Source organism: Monodon monoceros, unplaced genomic scaffold (assembly GCF_005190385.1).
Source record: "Monodon monoceros isolate NGI ecotype Baffin Bay Population unplaced genomic scaffold, NGI_Narwhal_1 Super_Scaffold_4, whole genome shotgun sequence".
Classification (NCBI taxonomy): domain Eukaryota; kingdom Metazoa; phylum Chordata; class Mammalia; order Artiodactyla; family Monodontidae; genus Monodon; species Monodon monoceros.
The window spans coordinates 54,476,265-54,503,756 of NW_021703781.1; the positions used below are offsets into that span (position 1 = coordinate 54,476,265).

Consider the following 27,492-nt stretch of genomic DNA (forward strand, 5'->3'; position numbering starts at 1 on the left):
CCTGTTCCAGGATCTCCCCTATAACCCCAAACAACTCAAGGATGTGACGCTGTTCCGGAGTAAAGAAGGCTCCTCCTGACTTCGGGAGCTTTTCCCTAAACGCCCTCACTGAGCTTGCTGTCAGGCATACCCCCAGTTGTGGGTTTGCCAGCTCGGTAGTTCCTCATTGTGGGGATTGTTTCCCATGAGCAATGCAGGGCTGCAGGGGCAAGCTTCCGAATGCTATTGGTGCAACAAGAAGTGTTTTAGTGGCAGATTGCCTTAGAATAGGGGAACCAGCTCCCCGTTTTCACTTTGAGTTGGTTGTATGCTTCACGGAACTTGGGGATCTCATCAATCACTCCAAGGTATAACATCAGCATGGAATTAAATTCTCTAAAGAAATGTGTCAGCTGTGTTAAGTGTGGTCAGTTGAACCTCACTTGAGATTATGTGCACTTGAACCATCATTTGCGCAGCCCGGCCTATGAGCTACATAGAATTCCAGCTAACACTTTGTGACACATGACTGTGCCACAACAGATGTAGCATGTTGAGACTTCTCAAGGTGGATACAGCATGTACACCACAGCAGTGCTACTGGCTGCTTTGAAAGCACTGAATAGGCTTTGGCAGAGCAAATGTCTGTTGTCACCAGAATCCCTGAATATTGCAATGAGAATGTTGAACACTGTATGATACAAAATGAGTCGTGTTGTAGTTGTTCATCAGTAACCTGTGTGTGGAATCAGAGATTCTGGTTTCCCATATGTGCTTGCTAGCCATGAAGCTGGAGCATCAGACTTGGAAGTGGCAAATGGTACCTCCAAAAACATGTCCCTTAGAGCTGGGCAGACTGCACAGATGATTGTGGCAGCTTGTTCTAATAGTATGAAGCCCTCACTTGCTAGGTGTACAGCATCTAGCCCTGGAGTGTATCTGATTTCCACAGGTGGGGCCAAAATCCCATAATTCTCACTTGGAAGAGCTGCGAAGGGATGCTGAGGACCTGAAGACCCTGAAGCGGCCATTTTCGCAGGAACTGGGTTGTTTCCCATAGTTCATTTTTTGAGGTTTTTCTGAATTAAAAAAAAACCCTGGCAGGTTAACTTCAGGCTCCATAATCTTCAAGTTTGCCAGTTTGTTTTCTTCATGTAAAAAATGGAGGTAATAATACCTACCTCATAGATACTTTGTGAGGATTAAGTAAAACAGTGTCTGGGCCATAAATGCCCAGTAAATAGGAGCAATTATTTTTCTTTTGGCTTCCAAGATCTGGCATTCTCCTGTGATCACTCTCTCTCTCTCTCTCTCTCTCTCTGCTCTTTCTCCATGTACTTATTGGATCACTCTATTTCCGAGCACTCCTTAAATATTGACATTTCTCAGGTAGTCATCTTCAGCTTAGGACTGTATTCACCCTACTTCCATCCATTCTCATAATTTCACCTATGGCCTATACCCTGATGAGCCCCAAAACACTATCACCAAACCAGATCTCCATGAATTTGTAACTATCAAACAGCAACTAAAACTCAGTATCTAAAGGAGAACTCGTCTTCTTTTTAAAAATCTGCCCCTCCTCTTCCCAATTAGACTGTAAATTCTGGACAACAGGGATCATGCTGGGACATGGCTATACTCCTGGAGCCTGAAAAACGCCTGGCACATAGGAGTTAAGTATTTGCTGAAGGACTGAATGAGCTCTTCTATATCAGTAAGATGACTGCTACAAGAGAAAAAAGGCAAAGGCCTTCTCCATCCTGGGCTGTTCAGTGAGAAGCCACCTGTGAGATCCTGGGATAACACCTGGGCCTAAAGCCCTGGCCCCTCCTACTATACACACACTCTACTTCATTTCAATGGTTATAGGTAACATGAACACAAGACACTTCCCAACCATGAAAAAGCATTTGGATTTTATATGATAGTTTAAATATTTTTGAAAATGTCGATAAAAACAAGCTGTACTTGGAGTTTGATGACAGACATGCTTTTAACATAAGATCTTCATCCTAAAATGTGACTTTTTCTAAAAAATATTCAATCTTAGGCCTCTTGCTGCAGGCAGGTTCCATGGGAATACACAAAAAAGAGGCAGGGAAACAGTCCCCATGGGAGACTGTTGTTTCTCAAAAAACAGGCTGCCATTACATCCTGTGAAGTTCATAAAGTGCTTTTCCCTTTGCTCAGTCATCCAGAGTGAAGTCAAAGGGCTCAAAGTCTTTCCGGAAGTGACGAGCCAGGGTCTCCTCCTCTTCCTTGCTGATCTGACACTGCCTCCAGTCAGACTTGTCAGGAATATTAAGGATAGCTTCACTAGCCAGGACCTCCCTGCAGAAAAAGCACAAAGAAGTCAAAACGGACAGTATCAGTCCAAAACCCCCTCTTCCTTCGACTCCTCTCCAGCCAGAGAGCTCCACTCAGCATCACCCAAAGAAGGTATGCAAATTTCTCTGACTTAGCTCATACCATTTTCTCTGCCCTGAGAGCCATCTCTGCCATTCTATCTATCAAAGTCATGTCTGTTATAAGTGACCAGCTCAGGTCTTAGCTCTTCTAGCCCCTCAAATTCCATTTACTTCTCTGAGCAACTTGGAACTACATTACTGGTACCTAGAGAAGCAACATGGCACAGTAGAAAGAGGGCATCCCCTGATATCAGAAATATCAGGGACTGGATTCCATTCCTAGCTCTGCCACTTGCTATCTGTGACTTGAACAGATTACTTCATCACTGGCCTTGATTTCCTTGCCTATGAAATGCAAAATAAGGGTTTTCTGATGTATGGAGACAACATAATCAAAGCACCAAACTAGCTGTAATTTTACATCCTGCCTTAAACTCTAGTTCTGTCGTCTCAGGTCATTAGTGTGCTGAGGTGAAAAGTCAGGCACCTAGTCTCATATCCCACTCTGACTTTCTGCCTCTCTTTCTAGTGCACTCAGGCCTACGTAGGCACAACAGCACAGGCTCAATGTCAACAAAACCACCACGTACACAAGCTACCTTTTAAATGCCACTGCTTTATACTTTTACTTATTCTGATATATTAGAAATAACTCCTTTGCAGCCAATTAAGCTGACTGTGCTCTTTTCCCCACGGGGCCCCAGTGCGCAATGGCTGCAAACAGCAGCATTCTTAGTAGTGTGTGCAGCCTGTTGCCTCTATGGGTTGCCCTAAGGGACCCTGGAGACAGCCCTTTCCAGTGGACATTCATGACTGGCATGCTGTCCCCGATCTAGGCTCCAGACAGGTACGCACGGTGCCTTGGGAAAGCCCCAGGGCACAGTGGCCAGGGTCCACATTGGCCAAGTCATAATGTCCATCCACAACTGTTCCTGCAGAACAAGGAACATGTGATTGAGGCCCTCCACAGGGCGAAGTTCAAGTTCCCTGGCTGCCAGAAGATCCACGTCTCCAAGAAGTGGGGCTTTAACTAAGTTTAAATGAATCTGAAAACATGGTGGCAGAAAAGCAGTTCATCCTGGATGGCTGTGGGGTCAAATACATCCCTAATCGTGGCCCCTGGACACATGGTGGGCCCTGCACTCGCGAGAGCCTTGGCACCGTCCCCTCCTTACTCGTGCCCACCAATAAATCCTTTCTTGTCAAAAAAAAGAAAAGAACTCTATTTGTACATTTGTATGGTTCATTTTCCACTTTGAAGCTACAGTAAATAGAAAGGCTGAAAACAAATCACATGAGTCTTCTAAAAGTCAAAGGACCTAAGCTCAAGTTCTAGTTCTCTGGGCAGACCATCAGTCTACCTCTTCATCTGTAAAATGAAGACAGAACCGCCCTTCTTGTGCAGCAGGAAAAAAAATATGTCTTTTCAAGTATTTCGTTAACTGTAAAATGCTATGTAACTGTAAGTTACTATTGTGAAAAATACTCAATGTTGAAAATACAACCAACTACCAAGAGCACAAAATCATTCAGAGACTCTATCCTTTGTGAGCTTATGTGCCTGTGTCATCAGTGTCCACACCTGTGTCTGTTGCTGAATCAATAACACAAAGATAATGTCAGATGTTTGAAGCTCCTAACACATTTCTTCTCATTTATTATCTTTTTGAAAATGTAGACAACTACGTTTACTGGACTTATCCAATGGTGGCAATCTCTTGGAGGCTTTCCAAATTGCTCCAAAAAGGGTTCAAGATTGACTCAAAGCTCAGTTCTAACTAGGGAAAAAACCACTGCAAATCACAGACACCAGCATCAGATAACCTGTTCCGCACATTTTCAACTCCCCTCCATACTCTCTTCTTGCCAGCAAATTCCTGTCTTCATTCTCTACCTAATTTATACCACTCCCTGTATAGTTCTGCAGTCATGTTCTCCATGATATGAGGAGCAAAAATGAAGCCTCGTCCAGACCTTTAGGACACTACAGAGTAGTGAGTTAAGACCTCACATCTTTGGGGTCCAGCAGGCCAGGTCACTGTGTGACCATGGACAAGCTACCTAACCACTCTAGAGCCATGCTGTCCACTATAGAAGCCACTAGCCTGACATATTTAAATTTAATCCTAATTAAATTAAATTAAAAATTGAGTTCCTCAGTCATATTAGCCACATTTCAAGTGCTCAGTAGTCACTAGTAATGTGGCTGGTGATTACTGTATAGGACAGTGTACTTTTATAAAACATGTCCATCATCATGAAAGTTCTATTGGCACTCCTCCAGAGCCTCATTCTTCATACTGGTAAATTGGGATGACAGTACTTACCTTACAGAGTTTGGAAGATTAAATGAGGCAATGCATGGAAAGTTCTTGGCACAGTGTCTGGCACAGAGCACATGTTCAATTAATAATAGCATTTTCCTCCCTTGGGCTAGAATGCCCACATGCCAAAGTTTACCCTCTAAATATCTCTCTCAGGCTCAACTTCAGCCCTTTCATGACGCCTTCCACCACGTAGAAATGGGCTCTCCCTTCTCTGAATTTCTAAAGTACACTGTTCCTCAAAACTTTGTTACGGTACTTTTCACACTCTGCATTGCATTACTGTCATATATGTAAACATCTGACTTGCCCTAAGACTACTGGTTCCTTGGGGCAAGGACTGTTCCTTGTTTGGCTTTTTACTCAACTGGCCATGCAGCCCACTACTTCGTTCAGAGTAGGTCTAGTGAAAATACATTTAAAATAAGAAAAATGTACAAACCTTCCAAACTGCAAAGGAAAATTCTTTTTAATTCTGTGGAAAAGTTTCTCTCCTGTGTCAAGTTCAACATAAAAATATGCTGCTCCTGGCTGTGCAATCTAAAGTAAACAGAGTCATATGAGGACATGCAATAGTGCTTTAAAAGTCAAAAATCCCAGCCCATCTCTTTAAAGCTTTAATTTGGCAAAGAATTCAGCTTAGAAGCACAAGAAAAAGGATGTGAGCAGATATAAATCCCAAGTCACTTAGTGGAACTAGAGTTTAAAAAGCCAAACTGGCAGATATTACAAAGATCCTCCCAGTAGCACCTACCTTCCTAAGTTCCTGCGTTAGGAAATTTCTGATTTCTTGCTCTTCCCAGGAAAGCATTAAGGCACTGATGTAATACCATCTTCATCTCTAGTCTAATCAATACCCCATGCTCTAGTACCAAATTGTCACCTGCCCATTTAACATTTTTTAAACACCTTTGAGTACCTCAGGCTCAACATGTCAGAAACCAGGTCTTTACTTCTCCTGGAATATGACCTTCCCCTCCTGTTTTACCTGCTTGATGTCTGAGTGCTCTGGGATTTCCAACAGCTCTATTTGTTGCTCCTGTGCCTGAGTAATGAAGGCATCTTTAATGTCATCAGTAGCACAGCGGCTGAGGGGCACAGGAATGACCTGGGGCGGGGGGGAGGAGCAGGAGAAATTCTTCATGCAGGTCTCAGAGAGCTCATGCCTCCTGCACAGTCCCTGAGACGTAGCAAATCCATCACAGGGGTGGAGAAACACCCCTCAGCAGAGATTCTCCTCAGGCCAGACAGGTCTATGTCAGCCTGTCTGTAAGGACTTAAACTTATGAGCTTGTCTGCCACATGTGGGAGCCCATCTCTGATGTGGGAAAGGCTAGAAAGAGATCTCTTTGTCATTAAGCCTTTGCCAGCTCCTATATAATATATGTGGCAGAGTCAGGCCCATTTGAAAACTTAACAAATGTGCCAGAAAGAAAACCACCACAACGACAATCAAATTATCCATAACAGTCTCTGAATTTCTGAGCTGCTAGCCCCAGGCAGGATCTGAGACTATTTCCTACCTCTGAGCTGCCACTCATGCTGAGCTTCACACAAAATACCCACTCTCTTCCAAACTCTATCTATCGAGGCCCACACCTTTCTTGGAACCTTCCTCGACTACCCATTCCTTTTCTCAACAAGGCACTTACTATCTGTGCTATTCACTTGTACTGCCATGCACTACCCTGTGAATCCCTATAAAATCTCTGGACTTATCACCAGAAACTCTTTAACCTTTTAAATGAATATTATTTAAATATTAATATGAAAATTCATATTAAATATTTTAAATATGAAATCAACTATTTAAATACCTAACCTTATATTAGAATCAAATACTTAAATATTAATTAAAATTAAGTATTAAAATTAACATTATTTGTTGATGGGCACTTGGGTTGTATCCATGTCTTGGCTATTGCAAATACTGCTGCTATGAACACTGGCACACATGTATCTTTTCGAATTAGAGTTTTCATCTTTACTGGTTGTATGTCCAGCAGAGGGAGTGCTGGATCATAGATAGCTCTAGTTTTAGTTTTTTGAGGAACCTCCATACTGTTTTCCATAGCAGCTGCACCAATTTACACAACAACCCAAGTGCCCATCGACAGATGCTTGGCTTAAGAAGATATGTTATATATATATATATATATATACACAATGGAATATTACTCAGCTATAAAAAATAATGAACTATTGCCATTTACAACAACACAGATAGATGAACCTAGAGAATATCACACTTAGTGAAGTCAGACAAAGAAAGACAAATATTATATGACATCACTGATATGTGGAATCTGAAAAAAAAAAATACAAATGACTCTATATACTAAACAGAAACAGACTCACAGACATAGAAAACAAACTTATGGTTACCAAAGGGGAAAGAGAGGGGAGGAAGGATAAATTAGGATTATGAAATTAACAGATACAAACTACTATACATAAAATAGAAAAACAACAAGGATTTACTATACAGCACAGGGAATTATATTCAATATCTTGTAGTAACCTATAATGGAAAATAATCTTAAAATATATATATATATATATATATATATATATGTAAAACTGAATCACTTTGCCATATGCCTGAAACTAACACAATATTGCAAATCAACTATACTTCAAAAAAATTAACATTATTTAAATATTTATCAATATCCAGGTCCCCATACAGCCCTTCCAAGTTCTTGGGCAGAGACCACCTACCTGTAGCTGGAGGTGATGGCTCTTATAATTTCTCTCAAATAGAATACATCGTTTGCCTTGACTCTTAAAGAAGCGCCTCAATGTAGCCTTATACTGCTCAACCTCTTCCACCACCTCTGCTGAAAGCTCCACCACTGACTGGTAGTGTCCAATGGGCAGGATGAGGACATGGTCATCAGATAAGCCTCCTTTGGCCAGGGCAAGGTAGCACTGAAGAGGAAGCACACAGAAGTGAGACATCAATACTGCATGTGTGATTCTTCAGGGAGAAAAGCCTCTACAGAGCGTGAGCCCAAGGGTGTGGGAAAAGTGCTCAAGAGGCTCTCAGTAGAAATTCTCCTCTTAAAAAAATCTGATTTTAGAGGTTATAACAACAATGTTGTCAAGCACCTGCTGAAGAATGAGATTAGGTGCAACAAATTTCTTTTTTTCTGGCTGCACGGCTTGTGGGATCTTAGTTCCCTGACCAGGGATTGAACCCGCACCCTCGCCAGTGAAAGTGTGGAGTCCTAACCACTGGACCGCCAGGGAGTTCCCAGATGCAACAAATTTCTATGCAACTATCAAATGAACTGGGAGCCAATGAGCAGCACGCAGACCGGCTTTTGGCTACAAACACACCAGAGCTGAAGGAGACTGGAACAGATGGTTGGTTTTTCCTCCCAGGCTCCGAACTTGAAAGCAATTTTTCAGTTTATTATCACCCCCAGCCAAAGAAAGATACCACTTCTGACTTCAAATGAACCACTTTCCTTACAGTGACACCCAACCTCACCCCCTAAATACACCTCTTAGGCTCACGAAAAAGGCGAAGATGACGTGATTAGCATCCAGTGTCCCTACAGCCTTAAGCTGCTGACTAACCTCTACAAAATGAAAGCAAACATAACCTAACAGGGAAGGAAGAAGAAGAAACCTCAAACTCAGGTACATCCAAAAAAACTGTAGTTCCCAACAATGGCTGCCGGTAGCTAAACAGCAACTAAAAATATTTCTGTCAAAACCTAAACATGCAAGACTGCTCTACCACTCAGACATTCTTTGAAGGGAAGACACTGAGTGAGTAGAGAAAGGGCCAGTGAATATCAACGCAGGCAAATGAAGGTACTGGAGCTTTAGAAAAACAATCCAAAGTATACTTTTAGGGTGGTGGGTTCAAAGTTAAGGCTGAAGGAAGGAGTCATTTATTTTTCATCTACACTGAGAAAGCCCAATAGAATGACAGGATAAGTATCAGAAACAAACTAAAGCATGATCATCCTTGATCTCCTTGGCACAGAGGACTGAACACATCTATAGAGTTAATATCCCAGATGACTAAAGTTCATCAAAACCTCATATGTGCTAAAACATTAAAAAAAAATTTTTAATAACCATTTTGATTGTGTTTGTTTTAAAAGGTTACTCTAGAAGCCTGAGTTTTCTAGCCTTTCCTTTTTATACTGTGATGTGCACTGAAGCTACTGAAGTTTCTAGTCTAGACTAAATAGCACCTCCCAAGGCAGTACCTTCTAGTTCTTGTGAATAGTTTCACACTTGGCCGATCTCTTCCCTTCTTTTCAAACTCTCAACTTGTAATCTGTTCTATACTTGAATTATCTCTAACTTTATCTCAAATGTATAAGTAGGACCTGAATGAATATTTCTCCTATAGACAAATGCACGGATTTTGCAATAGTTATTCTGGACTCTTAGCAGCCCACACCTGCTTTTACCAATTTATAGCCATGGGCCATTAGCATACTTCTATGTATATTCCTTGAGGAAGGCATGGCAAAGACAGAGAAAAAGCCAGGGGAAAAAAGTAATGAAAGGAGATCAAGAGGAGTGGCTACAGAGGGGACTCCAAGCCCTGTGCCAGACACCCACAGGTCACCAGAGGTTCCCAAGAGGTTTCTAACAACAAAGGACAGCGCAGGTAAGTGTAAACTTGATTACTAGGTAGGCTCTAGGCTAAAATCATCATGTGACCTCCTACTTGGGGTGCTGGGTTGGGCCACAATCAAAATCTGAGGTACTTTTTGCCCCTCTAGCTTTAGGTCAAGATGAGAAGCAAACATGTTTCCTGATTATCCCCTAGGCTCATACCCTAAGCCAGATACCCTAGGCAATAGAAAGGTACAATAAATGGAAAGGAAAGGCCATCTCTCCTGGAGGCCCAGAGCAGCACGGAGCTAAGTCACCCATTCCAAATCTCTTGTGCCCTGCATGGCATTCTGAACCTATTGTTTCCGAAACAGAAGGCAGTCTGAAGCCTTCTCCCATACCATACCATATGGGAGAGAAGGACAGCATACACTAATCCAAGGAGGAAACCAAGATCCAAGAGAGTTAATCCAAAAAGGTATTCCTATAAAAAGTTTTCAAGTTTGCTTCTCTTCCCACTGAAGAGTTCATCCACAGGCTCTATGGCCCAGCTGTGTCACAGGCCTTCACCCCATTCATGCACCCCCTACCGACAGGAGTGTGCCAATATGCAAGACATAAAAATTAAATGTAAATGACTGTGACTCTTCAGTCAAACAATAATGGCAGGAGAGGGATATGACTTCGAGTGTAAGATGACACAGATTCTAGTCAGTCTACAGGAGCCCACAGAAGAGGGCCCTCACTGTCAGGATAAGCTGAGGAAAAGGTCATCCCCAGGAAACAAAATTAGAATAAATCAATGAAAAATGGATGAAAGTATCTGTCCGCAGAAGCATCACACACTAAGAAATGATTTGTAAATATTTTCCTCAGGAGCCTTGGGAAATAGCCAATTCTAGTCATGGGAGACTAGGGTGCAAATGTTAACCCTGAAAATTAAGCTTCTTTCATTCTAAATGAACGAAAAAGAAGAATAATGGTCTATATGAATCCCAGAGGAATGAGGGTCAAAAACTAATATCATTTAATACCTAATCAAGCCCTGCCCAAGGAAAAGTATCTGGGGAAATCTGAAATAGGATGACTTTACAGTGAGACACACATAGTTCATCAGAACTTTCCACAGCCTGAATAAAATCCTTCTCAAAATCATCCAGTTCTCATAGTCTGATTCAGTGCTTACCAAGCAATCTTGTAATTATTATCTTGGGTTCCCAGATACCCATACCAGGAATGTGGATGTGGGTATTCCCGTCATTAGGAAGCTATATCCTCTACTACTAGGCAAAACTGAGAATTTATCACTTTAGTCTTTTATATAATCAGTGTAAATCAGTTCCCAACATTGCATAATTATCACAAATAAAAATTAATAAACTCAAGTTTTTAAATCTGAAGATATAAAAAAGAATATCAACATTTTTAGCCAAATATGAGTGTAAAGGCAACAGAAGACTCCCTTTTTGGGACAAAGAAAATCCTTGTGTTTGTACTTTCCTGGTGGCACAGTAGTTAAGAATCCGCCTGCCCATGCAATAGACACGGGTTTGAGCCCTGGTCCGGGAAGATCCCACGTGCCATGGAACAACTAAGCCCGTGTGCCACAACTACTGAGCCTGTGCTCTAGAGCCCGTGAGTCACAACTACTGAGCCCGCGCGCCTAGAGCCCGTGCTCCGCAACAAGAGAAGCCACCGCAGTGAGAAGCCCGCGTACCGCAACAAAGAGTAGCCCCTGCTCACCTCAACTAGAGAAAGCCCGTGCGCAGCAACGAAGACCCAACACAGCCAAAAATAAATTAATTAAAAATAAAAAAGAAAAGAAAATCCTTGTTTTAAATAGTAATTCAAAAAAGTAATTCATCACCCCCAAGTAGTATGAAATAAAAACATATAAAGTTCAAGAATTACATAAAAACATCACCCTAGGAGAGCCATACCTATTTGTCAGAGAGGAGGGAGAGAAGGAGCAATCTTGTGAAACTGGCTCTACTAAACCACAGGAGAATTGCTATAGTTGCTCTAGTCAAAAATATAGAAAATAACAAATGTTGGCAAAGGATGTGGAAAAACAGGAACCCTCATACATTGCTGGAGGGAAAACAAGATGGTACAGCCATTTTGAAAAATAGTTTGGCAGTATCTTAAAAAGTTAAACATAGGGCTTCCCTGGTGACGCAGTTGTTGAGAGTCCGCCTGCCGATGCAGGGGACACAGGTTCGTGCCCCAGTCCGGGAAGATCCCACATGCCACAGAGCGGCTGGGCCCGTGAGCCATGGCCGCTGAGCCTGCGCATCCAGAGCCTGTGCTCCGCAGTGGGAGGGGCCACAACAGTGAGAGGCCCGTGTACCACAAAAAAAAAAAAAAAGAGACTAGTGGTTGCCTGGGGCTGTGGGTGGGTATGGAGACTAACTGTAAATGGGCATGAGGAATCTTATTGGAGTGATGAACATGTTCTAAAACTATTATGTGATGGCTGTACAATCAGTGAGTTAACTAAAAATCACTGAATTGCACACTTAAAGTAGGTAAATTTTACGATATGTAAATTATGACTCAATAAAGTTAACAGAAAACTAACAGGTGTCTCCTCTGTAAAAGGTTCATGGAAGTAACTCACATGTGTGCCAACGCTGACCACCAAATGCTTTTCCACTTCAGGGCTGGCAAGGCAAAACCAGCAGGGTCCTGGAGGCTGAGCTTCATGTGGAAGAAAGACAAATGTTACCATGGTCCAAGCACTCCAGCACATAACCACCCTATGGAATTCAGCCTTGTCTGATCTTTGCAACCTGCAAACACTGATATGTACACAGTACTGCCACAACGGACTGTGTCTGCTGTGCTCCCACTATGACCCCTGCCCCCATCACCATTATCAATGAAACTAAACCTCTATTAAAAGTTCTGAATTTGTAACCAATCCACAGGTAGGTGATCCATGTGATAACCATATATTGACTAAAGTAGCATGTAACTGGCAACTAACTGCAATGAGAGAACACTCAACTGGGTGTGTGGAGCCCCAATTCTACTTCTAGTCATGCCACCAGCTATCCACATGACCCTGGGAGTACGTGTACCCTCCCGAAGTCAGCCTCTTCATCTTTGAAACAAGGGGTGGAGAAAGAGGATCTCAATGTAATAGCTGTAAGTCTTTTCTACCAGTTTGATTATTCTATTATTTTATAAACCCAAACTGGTTTTGTAGGCTCTTAACCTTACGTTTACAGACATGATGGAAAGGAGCTTTTTCCATAGTTCTGACAGGAATAGCCTCAGACAGCCTCAAAGTCAGGCCACCTTTGCATTCTTTTATTTTTCTTATTGGTCCTAATGATTCAATATACAATCTTCTTCTGCCAGAAGAGGCTCTCTTAGCAATGCTGCTTCCCAAACAAGACCCAAAATAACAGTTTTTGCTCACATAAGAGACCTCTGGAACCAAGGTACTTACGAAGTTTGCGAGGCTGCTTTGGGTGAGGAGAAGACTTGCTATCTCTGCCTGTAGATGAACGCTTCCTTCCCTGCTTTTCATTTAAATCAAAGAAAAACTGACAGGCTGAATCTTCCTGGAACAGCCAAAGGTAGAAGAGTAAATGTTATTAAACTAACCTTTAGACAAGTAGCCAACCATCCACATACAAGGGAATGTTCCTGCCATGTCATGTCTTTCCTCCCTGCCCTTTCTGCCTATTCTAGAGAAGAAAAATATTTTCCCAATCCTGATGCCTGGACTCTCAGTCATACCTCTCAACACTTATCCAAGCTACCACCAAATTTATCCCTTTGGAAAAGTGAAGTAAAATGCAAGTTATACAGCAACTCTTGCCTAAAACAGAATAGCACGAACCCACCCACATTCCTTTCCCTTTCTCTCTCAGTAGGGCCATGGTGTAGTCTTACAATTTCACAGATCAAACAATTCTGAGTTTTAATTAAAAAGATAAGAAAAAAAGTCTGAGAAAGTAGACAATGCATACTAGTAAGGAAACTTGACATTCCTTGCTTTAGTGAAGGGAAAACGAATTTCAGAAAAGTCTGCTATTAAGAAATTTCTTCAGAGTAAATCTTATTCACCTATACCACTCATTATAAAATCACAAATTACATTGCTACCAAGCAGTTGGGATCTTTGCCTGAAGAGTTAAGAACAGAGAATTAACTTTAGACAAGGAAAGACTCTACATGTGTAACCCCAACATATGAACCAAGTTTAGACAATGAAAGACTAAAAATATGAAACTGTTAACCCCAAACTATAATTAAAAAAACAAACAAAAACAAAACAAAAAACACATTGAGCTTACTGGAAATCTACTAAGGCTTTCTAATCACCAGCATGATTCCCCAAAGGAAAGAAAAAGATTTAGATTCAAGGGATTAAACTTGCCTTATGAATTAAACTATAACCAGGAAAAGGACACCTGTAATGGGCAATCCTGCCCAGAAAATGTCACCTCTCAGTCAGAACATACCTCAGGGGCAGGAATTTGCTTTCCTATGGATGCTTGCTTCACAAACTTTCTGTAAGGGTTTTCAGTGACATCTGGAGGCTGTTTTACCAGTTCTGCTACATCCATTAGTTTCATAGGAACAATACTGAATGCATAAAGATACTTTGGGAGAAGAACAACATAATATTAAGGGAAATACTGTTTGTGCAAATGTAACCAACCTATTTTATTATAACATTTCACATAAAGCTTCAGAAACTGAGTAAGATTAAAGAGCAGCAACCAGCCCATCTGTGGTTCAGAGAATCCATAGCAATGCCATTTCAGTGATCTCTGCAGGGGCAAACCAAGGGCTGATGAAGTAACAAGCAACTAATCAAAGCCCAGCCCTTACACAAAACAACTATCACTGCAAGGCCCAGAGGGACTTGCTCCATAACCCTTGAAGACAAACTGCTTCTGTCTCTGGGTCCTTTATCTTTGTGCACTTTGTCCATAGTCACTGCACTGCCCTTCTTTTTTTCTAATGAAAACTAAATTGGACAACTTAGTGTTTCCCTCTGATTTTATACAATTTCTGCTGTATATGCTGATAGATTTTCTTAGGGATTAGTAGCAAAGAAATAAATACTCACATAAATATCTAAAACCATGGACTAATGGCACAGATACTGAAAACTATGTGAGATATGAATAGATGCTTAACCTCACTACTGATCAGGGAAATACAACTAATTAACAACGATACACAACCTTCTTATATCATAATGGCAAAAGTGTTAATAAAAATTTGACACTACCCATTGAGAAAACAGACTCATACACTGCTGGTAGGGGTGTAAACTGGAACAAAATTTTGAAATGAATTTACTAATACTTTCCAAATTTTAAAATGTGCATATTCTTTGAGTGAAGTATACATTGCTTAGGGTTAAGGCTAACATGTCCCTGAAAGTAAAGCAATAGACTAAAAATACTGTGAGTGATGCTCGGTCTTGAAAGGGCAGTTTGAAAAAAGGAAGAAAGGAAGGAAGGGAGGGAGGGAAGGAAGTTAAAAAAATTACAAATATAAACTTGCTAAGAATGCATTGGGCCTAAAAGTTTAAGATATTATGGAAAAAAACAAAATATTTGTTTATCTTTTGCATGTACATTGTTTACGGCATATTATAGTAGGATAATCTTCAGATAATTTATATATTTTCCCACGTGACTGACTGTTCTGATCTTTAGCTATTCCAATCCACAATATCCTGCTTTTGGCCCTACAGAATCAGAAGTGCTCTCAGGGAAGTGAGAACAATATACTTTTCTGGTATACCCTCTTTCATTCACCTGCACTGTTTTCCAGTATAAAGACAGATTCAAGGTATCACTAAGATTCCCAAAGCCAACGAGGGCTTAGGTAAATCCTTGGGAAGGTTTTATTATTTCTGCTAAATGAAGTTGCTAAAAGCAGCAAAACAAGAGTACCATCTGAGGTCAAACTCATGAAAAATACCCATAGAGACGACCACATGGATGTGGGAAGAAAGACATCATTCATTTGAAATTTTGCCTTTGTTCCACTGGGCCTATTTTCCCAAACCCTTCTCTAAAATCTCCTACAAAGGACCCAAGGAAACCTGACCTTTCATTACCATATTATTATAAAGAGTAAAGTCACTGAAGTACTGGGACATCGCAGTTGGGGAGAAGAGAAGATCTGACTGCTAAACTTGGCAAGAGGAACGTTTATCAGGCAGACAATGAATATTAACCAAACACCAAATACTCAAAATTTACCTTTTTCTTTTCTGGATTTCCAACATTTGCCAGAGCTATGAACCTGGTGGCGTGCTGTGCATTTTCCTGCAGAATGATGTGGTTTCTATAACATATTGGAAAGATAATAGGTTACCAACAAACTTTACCTTTTTTTTTTTTTTTCTGGCTGCACCTCGAGGCTTGCGGGATCGTAGTTCCCTGACCATGGATTGAACCCAGCAGCGAAAGCGCCGACTCCTAACCACTGGACTGCCAGGGAATTCCCACCAACAAACTTTACTTTTGATCTGCAATTATGAAATATGTAGACTCCACGGGGCCATGAAAAAAGCACAGGTCCTAAGTCTATCACTACATCACCACCAGTAACATCTCAGATGTTACCTGTCCATCTAGTAGAATAATCACCCCTACTTCCCGGGGCTGCTGTTAGGAAAAAAATGAGGTCACGTATTTGAAAAGCACAAAAAACTCTAAATTTGGCTTTAAAAGAGTCGGAAAATTGGCAAAATGTTGATAATTGCTGAAGTAGGTTATGGGTTCAGGAGGGATCATTACACTATTCTCTCTTCTTTTATGTAATAAAAAACTCTAATAATGAAAAACAAAGAGAAATGAGTTTTAAGTGGAAAAAAATGCTTCAAATGGTAATACATAGCATGATTTCATTCTCCTAGGAAAAATATAAAAATACATGAGTGTCTATGTTCCCTGGAAAAAAAATGCCAGTATTTTTATTATGATAGTTATGGGTTTTTGTTACAGCTCTGGTTAAAAAGTTGTACAGGGAAGAGATATGGGAACATATGTATATGTATAACTGATTCACTTTGTTATAAAGCAGAAACTAACACACCATTGTAAAGCAATTATACTCCAATAAAGATGTAAAAAAAAAAAAGTTGTACAGGGTTTTTTGTTGTTTTTTTTTTAACAGCTTTATTAAGATCTAATTCAAATACCATACAATTCACCAGTTTTTAGCATACTGACATATACTAAGCCACTACCACTATCTAATTTTAGAACATTTTCATCATCTAAAAAAGGAAACCCTGTATCTATTAACAGTCACTCCCCATTTCCCTCCAACTAGCCCCTGGCAACCGCTAATCTACTTTTTATCTCTATGGATTTGCCTATTCTGGACACTACAGATAAATGGAATCATGTAATATGTGGTATTTTGTGTTTGGCTTCTTTTATTTAGAATAATCTTTTCAAGGTTCACACATGTAGCTTTTATCAGTACTCCATTCCTTTTACTTACTGAATAACATTCCATCATATGGATATACCACCGTTTATTTACCCATTCATCAGGTGATGGATATTTAGGTCATTTCCTCATTTTGGCGATTATGAATAATGCTGTTATGATCATTTGTGTACAAGTTTTTTGTGAACCTATGTTTACATTTCACTTGGAATAGGAGTGGAATTGCTGGGTCATATGGTAGGCAAATGCCAAATATTTTTGCAAAGCAGCTGTACCATTTTACGTTCCCACCAGCGACGTATGAGGGCTTCAACTGCTCCACATCCTCATCAGCACTTATTATTTGTCTTTTTGATTATAGCCATCCTAGTGGGGTGAGAAGTGGTATCTCATTGGTTTTGATTTGGATTACCCTAATGGCTAATGATGCGTGAGCATCTTTTCATGTGCCTATTGCCACTGGTTTATGTTCTTCAGAGAAATGTATATTTGGATCCTTAAAAGTTTTGAGTGGCTTACTCCTATAACCTTTCTGTTTTTAGTGCATGGTTTCAGAGAACAAGAGGTTTTTCTGGAATGCATATATGGAGATATAAAAGAAAAATCCGTAGTACCTATGGTTATATCTTAGGCTGTGGGATTATAGGGAAAGGGCAGGTTATATTCTTCTTTTTGCTCACCTATATTTTTTGAACTTTCAACAACACATATATTGCTTTTGTATATTAAAAAAAAGGTTTTTATAAATCATTTTAGGGATTACCCATGCCTTTAAAGTGAAGATCTTTCAGAGTTAACTTTACTTAGCTCTATTACTTATAAAACACTGGTTTTATTTTCTCTGTAACACATCCTTTAAAAACTCCATCTCCAAGCTATACTGAAAAAAGAGAGAGAGAGAAAAAATTGATACAAGTTCTTGATTCCTAAATTGAAATACTTCTTAGGTGATTATCCTGAGTTTAAGACTATACAAGGGGGCTTCCCTGGTGGCGCAGTGGTTGAGAGTCCGCCTGCCGATGCAGGGGACACGGGTTCGTGCCCCGGTCCGGGAAGATCCCACATGCTACGGAGCGGCTGGGCCCGTGAGCCATGGCCGCTGAGCCTGCGCATCCGGAACCTGTGCTCCGCAACGGGAGAGGCCACAACAGTGACAGGCCCGCGTACCGCAAAAAAAAAAAAAAAAAAAAAGACTATACAAGGAGTAACCGTTTAACCTGATCAAAACAGGACTTACTGTACATCAAGCTATGATAGTTAAACAGCATTGTTATGTCAGACCCTCAAACCTTTAAGGGGCTTTAAATGATACATTGGATGATACAGTATCATCCAATCCCTTGTATTTCAAATTAGGAAACCAAACTCAGAGAATTGGAATGATTTGAGAGTCACTCATTTCATGCCTGAGTAACTAAAAGAAACCAAGATATTATATGGCCGAAATGAACATGAGAAGCTTACACAGAAAATCCAGGCAAATTCTTCAAAAAAACAAAAAGAATGAAATGCTACTCACCGATATGGAAGCCTCTCATAATAAGTCTTTTCCAATGCAGCAAAATGATATCTTGGTTTCAAGCCTGTGGCAAGACTGGAGATCAAAGCAGAGCCACATTTTTTGGTATCCACTTCTCCCTAGTAAATAGAAACTTAGTCATCATAACAGACCTAAGAGTTATCATGAAATGCAGAGATATAACAAGATACTTTGAAATGTCTTTGGAATATTTATGTGGCTACAATGTGGGCAGCAGGATTTGCGTCATGAATTCCATACTTATGGCAATCAGAGAAATCTCAACACGTAAGGGGAACTGGGCTATTACAAATGCAGAAATAGGAACAGTTGTTGAAAGCCAGAGGTTAAGGGAGAAGGTAACTCCTCCATACTAATACCCAAAACAAGGTTTATTACAATCTTTTTTTGGAAAGTAAGCACTCTCTCTGGAGCCCACAGACAGTAGTACGTCTGTAAGTTGCTTCATTGTGCTCCTGTAGTTCTGACAATGCAGACAGTCATAGTCATTGCAGAAGATCAAAATTAAAAGCTAGCTTTCAGGGCCCCTAAGATCCATAGAATATTTGCCGTAGAACATTCAAGGACTTCATCACATAAGCATACAATCCTTTATTTTGCTTCAGTCAAGGAAGGTGTGGCTTGTGGAAGGGCACAACTGTGCCCTTGTCACAGTTTGTAATACAAAGTCTGTCAAAAGTTAGGTGTGTTCCCAGAGCTTCCATTAACAATAAATTATGTGCTCTCTCATCCATAACATTATTTATGATCTTCATTCTAAGACAAGGTATTAACTGGAAATAAAGAAATTACCAGAGTTAATTTTCCACTAAGTAAAGCAAAACCTTCCTTTTGTCTTATGCTTGCCTCCTTCAGGTGTCTGCTGAAGGGCAGGGAACTGGCCTTGAGGTTAGTTACAGTACCTTAGGGACTAGTGAGATATACTGTTTTCTCCCCTATAAATACCTTGTATAATTACTTATAAACTTTCATCAAAATCTACTTTAATCAAAAATTGTAAACTTTTTTAGCACTGCTGTTCATTCTTCCTTATAGAGTATCACGTGTCTTTCTCTCATCACCACTTTAGTAGTCTTTCTCTGGATCTTCCCTAGTTCTGCTGTATCTTCTCTACGCTGCAACCAGCACTGCCTCTTGTATGCTAGTGGCAGAATAACCATAGGTTTGTGGAAGGGGAAGAAAGTGTTGTCCCTTCTCCCTTCAAAATCCTGACAATGCCTGGTATTTTGTCGGCCTTTTTAGTCATGGACACATTATGCTGAAGTTGGCAGAGTGGTCTACAAGGCCCTTTTCTGGATCATATCTGATAACTCCACATCTAGGAGTTGATATTTGTCCCTAAATGCATTCTTACATTTTCCTTCACTGAAGTTCAGCTGATGCTTTCTGCGCTCACATACAACCTTTCAAGGTCTTCCTTAGGCTGATTTCCACCAAGGTAGCTCCCCATGATAGCTGTCACTCACCAACCTGGTGTACATCCTCTTCCTACAAAAATATTTAGATCGAACGCCATGGCACGCTCCAATACATTCCAACATTAAAGCTTTCCCATTAGAAAAGTACTAAGTTTTCAATATATTGTTTCCCAACTTTAGATCACTATCCTCAATCCCATGATGATTCCACCTTTTAAAATATGTTGATAGCCAAAAAGATATAATCTGGAATGGAAAGGGGGAAATAAAACTACAGAGCTGCCACTAGCTATAAATCTTTTCACTGAAAATTAGTGACCCCTCAAAACTTCTTAAGAAGAAGCTTGAGAAAGGGTACTTGAAGCAGAGAATATAATTTTTTTTTTAAATTCATTTATAAGTAAGACTTCAGCATTCTCTCTTCAGTGAATCATGCTTTCATTAAGATCAACTTTTGCTTTGGTCAGCCAATAAGGCTTTAAGTAACCTGAAAAATTCATAAAAGATTTCTACTGAAAGGAACTAAGAGCTGAAATAGTCACATAAAGAGCAAAAAAGCTCAAATTAAGCCACTGCAATTTGCTTTTAGAAATTCCAACTGAACAAATACTACTCACAGAAGAATTCCCAAAGTTCCCCACATACTTGGGCCATGGGGATGTGAGCAAGATATCAACACCCTTAAACTGGGATGTTGACCACAGCGTTGTTCTCAGGGAAAACACATCCTTGGGACTAAAACTGTAACCTGGGACAGGTTCATTTAAGGACTCTGTCCCACTGAGGTACACAATCTGCAGCCCCGAGCTTCCAGTGAAGACACCTTTACGACCTGGGTTCAAAGAAAAATGGACAAGTTTTAGTCAAACTGCTGAATGAAATGTCACTCTGGTGATGAATCTCTTTCCCCATGCCCCACTTCCAGCTCCTAGGTCTCAATGTTGGATGGCTACAACAGTATTCCTATTCAGTAAGTAAGAGCAGTCCTTATGTGAAGGCTGCTGGAGCCCACAGTCTGATTGCCCCAGGTGCCTTGCAAATGAAAAAACCTAGGAAGCACTGATTAAGAAAAAGGCTTTCTGCCTTCTAGAGACTCCAAAGGGACTAAAAGATCTAGACACCTGGATACAGGGAGAGGCACTGAGAAGAAAAATAAATAATTGCAGCTGTGAGTAAGCTATAGTCTAGAATAAATGTACTCTTCATGAAGGCAGAAGCTTCCAAATGAAGGAAAACATTTGGAAAAAGCAATTACTTGGGAAAAATTAAGAGACTCTGCCATCTTCTAAATTTATTCATAGCTTGTGCCCTTGATTCCGTTTCCTTCTTGTTGCCACCAGAACCCTGTTCCATCAATTTTCACTTCCCTTTCATCTACTGAGTCTCTTCTTCTCAAATGGTTCTTTCCACATACTAACTCAAAAAGGAACACACATACTAACTAATAAAGGAACACACATATTGACTAACAAAGAATAATAAAGTAAAAAAGGAACACACATACTAATAAAAAAACTATAAAAAGAGCATTTATAGCAAAGGAAATGTAGAAGCTTTCTAAAGAAATGAGAGACCAAGAGAGAGGAAATGTGAAGACCAGTTGAGCCATTTTAGATAAAAGTGAGTTGAATGATCCAAGAAGCAGTAGTGGTGGGGGGAGGGGAGCAAGTGGAGAAGAAAAGCAAAATTTGACAGTGCTTTTTACAACAGCCAGACACTGAAAGAACCACTAAGAGTTTCAGGGGGTTGTGGAGGAACAATTTTAACCTGGAATTGAAGAGTGGACCTGGAATCAGAAAAAGGACAAAAGCAGTGAAAAACCCAAGTATCAGCACTAAAAACTTGAGTTTTTCAAAACCTCAGTGAAACCTAGAGCTATAGCAAATTAGGAGTCCAATTAACAAATAAGCTGTGTACATCTAGCAATGTTATATGGTGAGACCACATACATAGAATTTTTTTAACACAATTTATACCTGAAGTACTTCAAACACTGTAGTCAAATATTTTATTCCTCTAGTTGGCTGAAAGAGTATATATTGGGTTGTGAAAGTACAAGGAGATTGGGGAGAGGTGGGAGACAACATAGGAAAAATGACATAGTCTTAAAGGTATAGACACTGACTTTAGAAAAAAAACCCTGATCCCCATTCTCTCAGGCAGTAATGGCAGATGAATCCAGCCACAAATTTCCTGGGAGGCTAATTCCTGGGACACATTATGTTCATTACAAACACACAAGATATCAACTTACCCAGATAAGTAATGTTTTCAGCTAATTCACACCCATCAACATCTTGGAAATATTTTACTGTTTCCTGGTTATTGGCACCCAGCACGTATGTCTGAATAGGAGCTAGTGAGAGAAACAGACATGACACCAGCTAGTTACCAAGTCTGCTTTGGAACCTGAGAACTGTATCCCCATAGGAAAAACACTTGTAGCAAAAGTAAAGAGTCTGCAATTCTAGGGAATTCCCTGGCATGGGTTTGATTCCTGGTCCAGGAACTAAGATCCCACAAGCCACATGGCATGGCCAAAAAGAGTCTGCAATCCTATACATGGAACATGGTCACCACATAGGATATCCTACAACCAACCTTGTGGCTTGACTATTAAATGGTATCACTAGGCTGATGAAGTAACATCTTGGAGAGGATGGTCAATGTATAGTTAGGAAAACACAGACCCCAAAGAGCTTAATAAAAAACACTGAAACTAGGGGAAAAAAAGAACACATATGGTTGCATTATTCAATTCCTTCCTACTGAGAAGAGAATTCTTTTTCTAGAACTAAATCCAACCAAATTCAAAATGTGAACATTTAGATATATAGGCATTCTTCCCAGGTCAATGCAGAACTCAAAGGCAAACTCTTCAATCACTAACGTGTGAAAAACAACTAGGCAAGAACCATGTAGCCTTGAAACTTTATTAGAAATCATATGTTAAAAATAAGTTCTGTACCTTTCTTGACGCCAGTTTTATATTCCTCCCATTCAGCATCTGGAGTGGAGCCAAAGAAATTTCCTACACACAACAGCAGCTAAAATGAGTTTTTTAAACAGATATATGAGATTTTTTAATAATATCAAATAGTACATAATTAATTGATAATAACGTTATTGAGCTAATTATCCTATTTAATGATCTCAGTTTTTTCCTTAATCAATTTACAGAATTTCCTTAATCAATTTACAGAATTTCTAAACATAATTTTTTAACAACAATTGTAGTAGTTACTGATTCTATAAATTCCTAAATTTTGGCTCCCTGGATGTCAAATACAAGCTGGGGAAAGAGACAAGAGGGTCAGGGAAAAATGGAGACATCAACCTTAAAAAATCTCTCTGCAAAATACAAAACAATATTAGATACCCTGAGAGATACAGGGCATAAAGGACACATTTCCTGCTTGTTGTCTTACTCAACCTTTAACCCAATGAACAAATTATCCCCATATCTAGAATACTCTTCTGTACTCTAAAAATTTACAGTCTAGCTGGCAACAACACATAACAATTACATAGGACTCTTTAGTCTGTGAAGCATTGGCACATATGCTATCTGAGTTCACTCATACCATATACCCATGAAATAGATCTGTGCTTCCCAAACCCAGGGTCAGAATCACTTAGGGAGGTTCTGCTAGTCTGTTTTCAGTTTTGCGTACAGTAATAAAGTAACAAAATTCAAATTCAAAAAAGTATAGAAGGGTCTACAGTAAACACATCTCCCTTCCCACACCACTTTTCAGCTACTAAATTCCCATGCTCAGAAAAGGAATTCGGACTTCCCTGGTGGAGCAGTGGTTAAGAATCTGCCTGTCAATGCAGGGGACATGGGTTTGAGCCCTGGTCCAGGAAGATCCCACATGCTGTGGAGCAACTAAGCCCATGCACCACAACTACTGAGCCCGTGCTCTAGAGCCCACAAGCCACAACTACTGCGCCCACGTGCCACAACTACTGAAGCCCGCGCACCTAGAGCCCATGCTCCGCAACAACAACGGCCACGGCAATGAGAAGCCCGTGCACCGCAGAAAAGAGTAGCCCCCGCTCACCGCAACTAGAGGAAGCCTGTGTGCAGCAAGGAAGACCCAATGTAGCCAAAAATAAATAAATAAATTTGTATACATAAGAAAAAAAAAGGAACTCAGTCTAACAAAAAAGGAGAGTATGTGTTCGACTGAGAAACGTATAAAGGAGCCCAAACTTTATTTTACTATGTTTGATTACAACAGTCAAATTAAATACAGTAAAAAGAAACATCTTACATCAAAGTTTCCACTTTTCTTCTGAATTGTTCGAACTCTATTGAATAAAACATCAAACTTTCCTTCAACATCTCCACATGCCAAGCTGCAAACAAGACATAAATGTTAAGGCAATGCAGGACACACAAATAAGCCTGCCAGGTTTGGTATACACCAGTCTTCCTGGATTAGGGAGATATGTGATCCAGTCTCTGAGGTTACCTGAGAGGTTCACTGCATGTGCACTATTAATGACCACTGGGCAGCTCCACCTAAAGGTCTCACCAATAACTTCACCATATCTAAAATTTAGCTTATCATTTCCTCCAAAATTGAACCAGCTTATTCTCACTTGCCAAGTTTTGTGGCTGAGTCTACTAACAACTTGGTTACCAAGACCCAAAAATCCCCCATCCAGTCATCGTCTCCTCAATTCCTTTTTACAAATATCTTTCAAAGTCATCCTGTCCTTTTCGTTTCCACTACCACTATCTTAGCACAGGGCTTCATTCATCCATTCAACAAACACACTCAGGACATCTACGACATGCTTGCTAAGTGCAGTATGCCAAGTACTATGCTAAGAACACGTTAGGAGTATAAAGAAGAGGGAGACTCAGTTCAAGCCTCAAAGAGTACACAATCAGGGAAGGGGAGATACGCTGATAGTTATAAATTTATATGAACAAGGGCAATAATAGGAGGTATGTGTAAAGTGTTATGGGGTAGGGAGATAGAAACCGACAAGACCTGAGGTTTGTTAGGCAGACTGACCCTAAGTTTTGAGGTAACTTGTTCTATAATCTCGTTTCTGAGTTTTTATACTTTTGACTTACATGGTTTTTCCACTTCTCATATCATTTTCTTAATGTCTTTTAACTCATCTTGAAATATTATAGTTCTTGTTTTGTCAGTATGTCTTTCTGGTGTGCTTTACTGTCCATACCACTGAACATTTTCAAGGTAGTGAAAATGCGAGTAGTGAAACGATCATATCTGTTTTAGAAAGATCATTTTAGTAACAGACTGAAAGATGGTCTGGAGGAACAAGTGACTATAAGCAAAAATACCAGCAAAGAGGGCAATGTCAAATGAAGATGGGGAGGAGAGAAACAGATGAGAAATTTAGAATTCTGAAAACTTGAACACAAATTGGAGTGGAGAAGTAGGAATGGAGAATAATTACAAGGTTGAGCAACTGAGAGTCCTGTAGTTTACGCAGAGGCAGAATCAGAGAGAAATACGGTGAATCTGGTATTGGATACAACGCAGAGGATATACTTACATTTCCTCTAATACTCTCCCTTCTTCCTGTCCACCCTACGTAAAGCCAGCGGTTTAATGTTCTTTCCTCAAAAACATTAAGACAACTCCACTGCCTGAGGAACCACAGCTTTCCACAAGTCCCTGATCTCTCTTCCCAATGCTTTCTCCAAGTTTCCATAACAGAAACCTTCCCTACTGTCGATCTGATCACTCTCTGTCTCTGCCATTCCCTTGGGGTAGTTATTTCTCCTAACAGTCCCACACTACCCATCTTGAGTCTAAAATTTTCCCATCCTTCAAGGCCTATCACATCTCTAAAGCCTTCCTGACCGCTCAGAAAGTCCTCTTCTCAAAACATCAGAAACCCATATAGCTTTTCAGAGCAATCTCTGTAATAAATTATTACCACTTTCACTTATTTTCTGAGCACCACCTCTTCTAGGAAGCCCTCCAGCCCCTATCAGTCACCAAATCCTGGTGCTCCCACAGGATCCTGCACTTCCTCTCTCATAGCAGTTGTCACGTGGAATTATCTCTGCTTTGGGGAGAGCCATTGTCCAGTTTGTACATCATAAGACACCTCCAAGTTCATCATCTCCTCATCTGGGCCCTCTTCCAGTGTTTCCTACCCCACTGAAGAAAGAAATCTAGGACCAGGACAATGCTGACACCTTCTCACTCATAACCAAACCACCTCCAAACCCTGTTGATGTCCTCTCCTTAATAAACCTTGAACCCCCGCACTTCTCCTCTGCCTTTACGCTATCTAATCCTAGCTGTTTTCTACTTTGGCTATAAATTTCTCTTCACGTTGCAACCAGAATCGCTTTCCAAAATGAAAATTTGATCATGCCAAGGCGTTCTTAAACATTCCAGTGATCCAGTGACTTTTTTAGGATAAAGACAAAACTATTAATCAAGGCTCAATCCTCACTACCTTGATTCCTCACATTAATCCAAATACCCTATACACCCTCCCAGAACCGTGAACCTTTTCCTCCTGACATTTATCAGGACCGTAATTCAACATTTATCTGGATTATTTGATTAATATACGTTTCCCTAAACTGTAAGATCCATTAGGGCAGGAACTCCATCTGTGCAACGCCTAACACAGTGCCCGGCACACTGCAATTGTTCAATCAATACTGTTGAATGAATGAATGAATGGAAATCCTCTCTTCACCATCCCCTCAAAAAGCGCGCCAGGGCAAAGGCCCTGTCTCTCTCTCCTGTCGACCACTGCCCAGAGCCCATCAAAGGGCCCCATGCCTACAATTTTTGTCTAGTAAATATACCGCGAGGAGAAACGAAGGGGAAATGATGTCAGAGACCAAGACGGCCTAACATGGAGAAGGCCTGACGCTAGGAGCTTCCTCCTCTCTCAGCGAGTGTCGCCAAGAGTCCCCCTCTTCAGAAGCGAAAACGGCCAGGAAAAGAGGCCGGCAGTGGCCAGGCAAAGACGCGATCGAAGCTCACCAGCAGCCGCCGAGCTTCCGCCCCCGCCTTTCCGTCTTTAGAAAACCCCCTCCAGCGCGCGCACACACACACACACACACACACACACACCCCGCTTCAGGCTCAGGGTCACACACACACATGCTTCATACTCAGGGTCACTCACAGGCGCAGCGGTTTCTCAGCCATCTGCCCTTATAGCCTGGATTGGGACGACCACCGAAAATACGGAAAACGAACCCACGCTCCTCCGGAAAAGGCGGCCGCACTACGATAAGACGTCAGCGCTCCCAGCCAATGAAATCTCAGTTACCTACGGAGAGCGCCGAAGGACAGATGCCTCTCTCAGGTGGTTTTGCTTCGAGCAGGAATCAAGAAACCAGGAGCGTGGAGAAGAAGGGACAAAGGACGAAGAACATTCCGATTGTAATTTTTTACTTGGGGGCAGTTGAAATTATTGAATTGCTAGAAAACTCTGCACGGTGTTGGCCCCAACCTAATGATGTAACTCTCGTGGGCAAGACAGACCAAATAAATATTTTAAAAAAAAAAGAGTACATGGGAAATTTGTAATACACGATTTTATTTTATTTCATTTTTTTGGCCACACCAAGGGCACCTGGGATCTTAGTTCCCCTACCAGGTATGGAACCTGCGCCCCCCGCAAGTGGAAGCACGGAGTCTTAATCACTGCACAACCAGGGAAGTCCCTCTAGTCTCTTTTAATCTACAATGGCCCACCTACCTTTTGTTTTTCATGACATTGAGTTTTTTGGAGAATTCAGGCCTTATTGGTTGGAGACAACAGTG

General features: G+C 40.7%; 1 protein-coding gene and 2 non-coding genes across 5 annotated transcripts; 1 reads left to right on the forward strand and 2 right to left on the reverse strand.

The window, feature by feature from the left end:
• Window positions 1-1,887: 1,887 nt before the first annotated feature.
• Window positions 1,888-26,941, reverse strand: CWF19L1 (CWF19 like cell cycle control factor 1). 3 transcript variants are annotated; one of them, XM_029201022.1, is made up of 14 exons: window positions 26,849-26,941; window positions 23,980-24,064; window positions 22,671-22,749; window positions 21,957-22,058; window positions 20,320-20,534; window positions 18,264-18,382; window positions 15,544-15,628; window positions 13,780-13,920; window positions 12,759-12,873; window positions 11,922-12,001; window positions 7,436-7,645; window positions 5,703-5,822; window positions 5,157-5,254; window positions 2,150-2,313 (listed from the first exon to the last, which is right to left on the reverse strand). In XM_029201022.1, exons 1-14 carry the CDS (start codon window positions 26,869-26,871, stop codon window positions 2,169-2,171), a joined length of 1,617 nt encoding a protein of 538 aa, XP_029056855.1. In that variant the 5' UTR covers window positions 26,872-26,941; the 3' UTR covers window positions 2,150-2,168. The 3 variants fall into 3 exon arrangements, with proteins under 3 accessions (XP_029056856.1, XP_029056857.1, XP_029056855.1); XM_029201023.1 differs by lacking the exon at window positions 5,703-5,822 and having other exon boundaries at window positions 1,888-2,313; window positions 26,849-26,916; XM_029201024.1 differs by lacking the exons at window positions 21,957-22,058; window positions 22,671-22,749; window positions 23,980-24,064; window positions 26,849-26,941 and having other exon boundaries at window positions 1,888-2,313; window positions 20,348-20,365.
• Window positions 3,048-3,182, forward strand: LOC114883513. The gene has a single exon (XR_003790607.1). It is a non-coding gene; the product is annotated as a small nucleolar RNA SNORA70 (small nucleolar RNA).
• On the reverse strand, window positions 6,015-6,162 carry LOC114883524. Its single transcript, XR_003790617.1, has one exon. It is a non-coding gene; the product is annotated as a small nucleolar RNA SNORA12 (small nucleolar RNA).
• Window positions 26,942-27,492: the final 551 nt, after the last annotated feature.

Bases quoted from the DNA above. Each gene is read 5' to 3' on its own strand.
- CWF19L1 (XM_029201022.1), bottom strand. From the start codon at position 26,871: ATGGCTGAGAAACCGCTGCGCCT. The intron at 22,059-22,670 runs GTACAGAACTTA...TTCTCTCACTAG, and splicing joins TAAAACTGGCGTCAAGAAAG to CTCCTATTCAGACATACGTG. The intron at 12,002-12,758 runs GTAAGTACCTTG...TTCCACATGAAG, and splicing joins AAAGCAGCCTCGCAAACTTC to CTCAGCCTCCAGGACCCTGC.